Here is a 6104-nt window from a genome sequence, read left to right as displayed (position 1 = left end):
ATGGTGGAATATCAGGGTGAGTGAGGCTGGGGAGAGACCAGAGGAAACCCCACATATCTGATTTTGACAGGTGTCTCAGAGAGATCATGGGAATTTCCTAGCCCCTCTGCAGTGTGGGATTCCATTTTGGGCACCAGGAGTCTTGTTTTCATAGCTCTGCCTCCTGCTCGGGGATAAAACTATGCAAGTCCTGAGCTACCATGACAATTCCCCTCCCAGGAAGGAAGCACAGGTTCCTGCTCTAAGTTCCTCCAGTGGGCAATCTGGGATGTACTCTGTTCCTCTGTTTCCATGTCTTGGACACTGGTCCCTACATCAGCGCTTGGGCTTAAGCCCTGGAGGAGGCCCTGACACATGGGTGGCTGAGTCAGCACCTCAGGAATGGACTTCAGTAGGAAACCTGATGATTCAGGGCCTCAAGAATGGCATTGGACAAGCTACCATACCAGCTGCCTGGGCCTCCGCCTCCTCCTTGAGGTGGCAACAAGGAACTCAACTCAGTCAGCTCATCCCTGGGGCACCCAAATTACCTGCCCTTCCAAATTGCTGACCTTCAGCTGCCCTCTGCTGGGTCAGCCCTGATGCATCTCAGGGGGCTCCCAAAACTGGATCAGAACTTGGTAGAGAGGGTTTCAAGAGGATAAATAAACAAACATACTGGAGCTTCCAAGGAACCCCACTTTCCTACTGTAAAAGCTCCGAGAACCACCTCTCATCCAAAATAATTGCCTCTCCTCTCTTCACTTGCTCCCTCTCAGTTTCCCCCACCCTGGCTGCAAAGTCAGACGGTCTCCCCTTTTCCATTCCTTAGCACTGTCATACAAGCAAAACATGCAGCCGTTTTCTTTTTCTTTTTTTCTTTTTGTGTTTGGTCTTAAAGTGTTTCTCTGTGGATCACTCTGTGTGTGTGTATATATAGGGAGGGGAGATAAGTTGTTTTGTTTTATTCTGAGATAAGGTTTTAAGAAACTAAAGATGTATATCTTGGCCCCATAGCCCTATAATCCTAACTAGGATTCTTTCTGTCTTTGTTCTTGGCTTCTGCTCTCTGGCCTCCCGCTTTAAGTCCGCTGGGGGTCTGGAGGTGGGACCGTGGGGATCTCCTTCCATCTGCTGCTAGTCTGCTCCTGCCTCTCCAGGTATTGCCCTGCCAGGCATGGAGGCGGGGCCCTAAGAGGTCTGGCCGTGGGCTGTCCTGGAAGGGGTGTGGGTGGTCGGGCTGGTGACTGCGAGCTGGGACGCCTGAGGCCTGCCCCAACTGAGTCACCGGGCTGTTGTTGTCACCGTCCTGGCTGCTGAAGTCCCTGCTCAGCAACGCAGACCTCTTCGGAAACAGCAGCAGCTCCCATCTTTCCAAGCTTTCAGGAGATGCCGCTGGCCTGATGGTGAGGCAGATGGGCGGGGGGTGGGGACCAGGGGACAGCTGGGGCGTGGATCCGTGCCCCTCCTCCCCGTGCCACTGCCTCCTCTTTCTCCTCCTCTGGGTCGGGGACCTGGGGGAGGGAGGGTCTCCAACTTCTCTCTGGCCCCTGCACCTCACACAAAAAGCACCCCTTCCTCAGCTCCTCCTTCAGCCCCGGGGCCCCCCTACCCAGCGGTGCAGGCCCCAGCGGCTTCTCAGCCTCGCTATAGTACCCTCCCCACTCCCGCTACCCCCACCACGCAGCCCTGGTCCCCGATGATGCCCATCTCTGCTCCCCATTCCTGGGGTTCCCACTCTGCCCCTGCCCCACGCCGATGCCCCCAGGACCCTCCTGGGCTGCGGATAGGCCCTCTGATCCCTGAGCAGGATTATGAGAGGCTGGAGGACTGTGACCCTGAGGGGTCCCAAGATTCAGCCCTCCATGGGGAGGGGCAGCAGCCCCTGCTTCGTGTGCCTGAAGGGCTCCGAGGTGAGGGGCTGGGGAGGGCCTCAGGGCTCCAGAGTGTCCCCCGGGCTGGGCCTCTGGCAGAGGCTTGAGGGCACGGAGGCAGGTGAGTCCCAACGCTCTCCCCTCTGTGCCCAGGCTCCTGGCACCACGTCCAGAACCCGGACAGCTTCTTCACCAAGATATCCTTTTGTGCTCTGCCTGGCAGAAGGGGCACGGGAGGCAGGGAGACAGGGATGCAGTGGGCTGGGGACTTGGGGGCTGAGGAGTCGGCGTCCTCAGGAAAGGCCCATCATGCGTCAGGCTTAATTCTTGACGCCCTGCCGCATGTACAGCTACCACCAGAGGAGTGGCTTTGCCTGTATCCTGCTGGAGGATGGCTTCCAGCTGGGGTGAGATGCTTGTCCCAGACCCCAAGCTCTTCCCCTTGCTTGCTCAGTAGTGCCTGCTGCTTCTGGGCCTCCAGCGCCTTCCCAGGCAACCCAGGGGCTCAGCAGGATGGGTTAATCCGGGGCGGGGGGTGCCCGGAGGCTGGGGCAGGAGCCCTCCCAGCCCGCAGGCCTCATCACTGCACTCCCTCCTGTCCCAGACGATTCATTTTCATTGTCACCTTCACAACCTTCCTTCTTCGCTGTGTGGATTACAGCGTTCTCTTTGCCAACCAACCAAAAAACCGAACAAGACCTGGGTCGCTCCACAGCAAAGTGACCTTGTCAGATGCTATCCTACCCTCATCCCAGTGTGCCCAGCGGTGAGTGACAGCTGGTGGGGGAGGTGATGGGGGAGAGCAACCGACAAAGACAAAAGCCTCCCCTCCTTTTGTTCCTTGGTTTAGATCAGCCATTCTCCAAGTTTTTAGTCTCAGGCCACCTTTGATACACTTAAAATTGATTGAGAACCCAACTCCCAAGACCTTTTGTTGATGAGAATCCTATCTAGATTCACCTTGTTAGAGATTAAAGCTGAGGACAGCTTAAAGCTGTTCCTAAGAACGTACAAACATACATTCCATCGACTGTGACCGTGAGGTCACGTAGCCTCTGGAAAAGGCCACTGCATACTCTTGGGAGAAGGAGAATGAAAATGGCAGAAAACCTTAACTTTATATGAAAACTTTTGACTTTGCAGACACTCACAAGGGTCTGGGGACCCCTAGGGCCCACACTTTGAGAATCACCGGTCTGGCTGGGTCCCCTCTCCAGGACCCCCATCGCTCCCCAAGCCTGGTCTCCCTTGCTATGGGGCCGCTACTTTCTCTCTTCCGTCTGTCCCACCCGGCACAGGATCCGCTCCAGCTGGTCTTCCTGCTGATCCTGGCGGCTGCCTTTTGGCTCTTCCAGCTGCTTCGCTCGGTCTGCAAACTCTTCAGCTACTGGGACATCCAGGTGTTTTCCAGGGAGGCCCTGCACATCCTCCCCAGTGAGTTGGGTGAGCGTGTCTGTGGAGGCATGCCATGTCAACGGGTGGAGGGTGGGAAGGAGTAGGGAGCTGTACAGACAGAAGGATCCACTGGGAAGAGGGGAGAAGCCCTTAGAGACACCTACCCTTGGCCCCGAATAATGTTAGGAGGTGAGGTACCGCCCCTTAGAACACAAGGTCCTTCCTGTTGTGGAGCTTAGCTGATGTGGATGGTTATGGAAGATGACGCACACTCACGTGCTTGTGGTCCAAACAATGGGTCTTTAGAGGAAGGGCAGTCACCTGACTTTCCAGAGCAGGAGGAACTGGGCTTGGGCTGGGGAGGCATTCCAAACCCCAGGCAGGAAGGGGGCAGGGGAAGCGATGCGCATCTTTGGGCAGCAGTAAGGAGACTGGCCCACCAGCCTGCAACTGAGTGTCCAGGCCCCTGTCAGTGAGCCCACCCCCCTTTCTGGCCCCTGTTTGCAGGAAGCTACTTCGTCGGCCCCTTCACTGTCCCTGGTCACGCTTTGTTCTTTCCTCCCCATCTCGCTCATGCTCCTTCTGGCTCTGTACCCACGATCCTTCTTTTTTTTTTTTTCGCGGGCCTCTCACTGTTGTGGCCTCTCCCGTTGCGGAGCACAGGCTCCAGACGCGCAGGCTCAGCGGCCATGGCTCACGGGCCCAGCCGCTCCGCAGCATGTGGGATCTTCCCGGACCGGGGCACGAACCCGCGTCCCCTGCATCGGCAGGCGGACTCCCAACGACTGCGCTACCAGGGAAGCCCCCCAAGTTCTTTCTTTAAGGCACAGCGCAAAGGCTACCTTCAGCAGCCAGCATTCCCTGCTCCTCTCAGAAGTGCAGAGCCTTTTACACAGCCCTCCTGTGCAGCAAAGGGGAGAGGTTCTCGAAAGCCCACCTGAGTACAGAAGCACAAGCCATAGCACAGGAAAGAGTCACGAGGGCTGGGGATGGAGGCAGGGAAGCTGAGGAGCTGGACCATTGCTCCTCCAGGAGGTGCCTGACCCCTCTTTCTCCTTCCTTCTTTCCCCTCTTCCTTCCAGGGGAAAGGGAGACCCTGGGATAGACTGGAGAGGCTGGCCTGGAGGGACTTGACTAAGCTGGACTGGGGAGGCTGGGTGAAACTGGGCTAAAATGAGGTTTGCAGATGAGCTCCAAGTGAGATCTGACAGCCTCCACCCCGATGGGGACAAGGCCACTGTCTTAGGAAGGTTAATCTGTTGGAGTGGGATGGGGCGGGGTGTGTGTGTGTGTCTCAGAGCATGCTGAGGTAAAAGTTTGGGGGCTTCCGGGCCCAGCGGGCTGGTACCCCAGGAACGGGAAAGAGACTGCCTTGTTACCTGCAGCTCTGATGTACCTTGTATGTGTAGGGCTGCGGGCATGGGAGGGGCGAGCGGTGGCCAGGAAAACCTGCTCTTACGGAGCTGAGCTCAGATACATGTAGAGTTTGGTTTATGAGCTCTTCCTGGGAAGCACATGACTCACGGCCTCAGGAGGGGCAGGGGCCCGAGGAACACAGTTCAGAAGAGGGTGAGGGGAACTAAGAGGTGCCCCTTGTTGGTGGCAAGGCGAAGGGAGGGCGAGGGGGCAGAAAGCGAAAGGTGGCAGCTTTCGTGCCCGAGAGACACTGGGTGAGGACGACGGGGATGCATCTCTGGTCACGAGGAGTTTGGGCATCGCCGTGGAGAGGAATCCAGGTGGCTGGCGCTCAGGCGTCCCCTCTCCGCAGGAGGAGCTCAGCTCGGTGCCCTGGGCCGAGGTGCAGTCCCGCCTCCTGGCGCTGCAGAGGAGCGGGGGGCTGTGCGTGCAGCCGAGGCCGCTGACGGAGCTGGACGCCCACCACCGCATCCTGCGCTACACCAACTACCAGGTGGCGCTGGCCAACAAGGGCCTGCTGCCGGCCCGCCGCGCCGTGCCCTGGGGAGGCAGGGCGGCCTTCCTCAGCTGCGGCCTGGCGCCCAACGTCGATCTGCTCCTCTCCCGCGGGCCCTTCTCGTTCTTCCGCGGCGGCTAGGAGCTGCCCGACGCCTACAAGCGCAGCGACCGGCGGGCCGCCCTGGCCGCGCGCTGGCGGCGCACGGTGCTGCTGCTGGCGGCCGTGAACCTGGCGCTGAGCCCGCTGGTGCTGGCCTGGCAGGTGCTGCACGCCCTCTACAGCCGCGCGGAGCTGCTGCGGCGCGAGCCCGGCGCGCTGGCGACGCGCCGCTGGTCCCTCCTGGCCCGCCTGCAGCTGCGCCACTTCAACGAGCTGCCGCACGAGCTGCGCGCGCGCCTGGCCCGCGCCTCCCGCCCCGCCGCCGCCTTCCTGCGCGCCCCCGCGCCCGTGCTCGCGCTGCTGGCCCGCCAGCTCGTCTTCTTCGCCGGCGCGCTCTTCGCCGCGCTGCTCGTGCTCACCGTCTACGACAAGGATGTGCTCTACGTGGAGCACGTGCTCACCGCCATGACCGCGCTCGGGATCGTGGCCAGTGGCCAGGTGCGATGGGGGAGATATCCGGGGAGGGGGCATTCCTCTGTCCTGGGGCTGAGCCTCCCGCCCATCCCTACCCCTCCCACCGCTAGTGGCCCCCCAGCCCTGCATCCCAGCCGCACATCCTCTGAACGGCAGGCCCCTTCTGCATCCCCATCCCGCCCTCTAGGTCTTTCATTCCGGGTGGGCAGGGCCAAGGTCGTCCGCCGCAAATCCTGCTGCCGGCGGCCTTGGCGCACATGCACTACCTCCCGGAGACCGGCCCTGCCGGCAGGACCAGCTCTTACCGGCAGATGGCGCGGCTGCTGCAATACCGAGCGGTGAGGGTCACGCTCGTAGCGGGGCTGCGG

The 6104-nt window shown here is 60.2% G+C and overlaps 1 protein-coding gene across 1 annotated transcript in view; it reads left to right on the top strand.

Moving 5' to 3' along the window:
• The window catches only part of ATG9B (autophagy related 9B), a 10357-nt gene continuing 4253 nt past the window's right edge, over window positions 1–6104 (top strand). The window contains 8 exon segments of the mRNA XM_029233084.1: window positions 1–16; window positions 1359–1892; window positions 2007–2053; window positions 2199–2260; window positions 2458–2629; window positions 3152–3287; window positions 5000–5752; window positions 5914–6074. Of these exon segments, the coding sequence (XP_029088917.1) occupies window positions 1–16; window positions 1359–1892; window positions 2007–2053; window positions 2199–2260; window positions 2458–2629; window positions 3152–3287; window positions 5000–5752; window positions 5914–6074 (1881 nt within the window).

The sequence above is a fragment of the Monodon monoceros genome, unplaced genomic scaffold (assembly GCF_005190385.1).
Source record: "Monodon monoceros isolate NGI ecotype Baffin Bay Population unplaced genomic scaffold, NGI_Narwhal_1 Super_Scaffold_2, whole genome shotgun sequence".
Classification (NCBI taxonomy): domain Eukaryota; kingdom Metazoa; phylum Chordata; class Mammalia; order Artiodactyla; family Monodontidae; genus Monodon; species Monodon monoceros.
The sequence above is the reverse complement of the archived record's forward strand: the minus strand, read 5'-3'. Positions and strand labels throughout refer to the sequence as shown.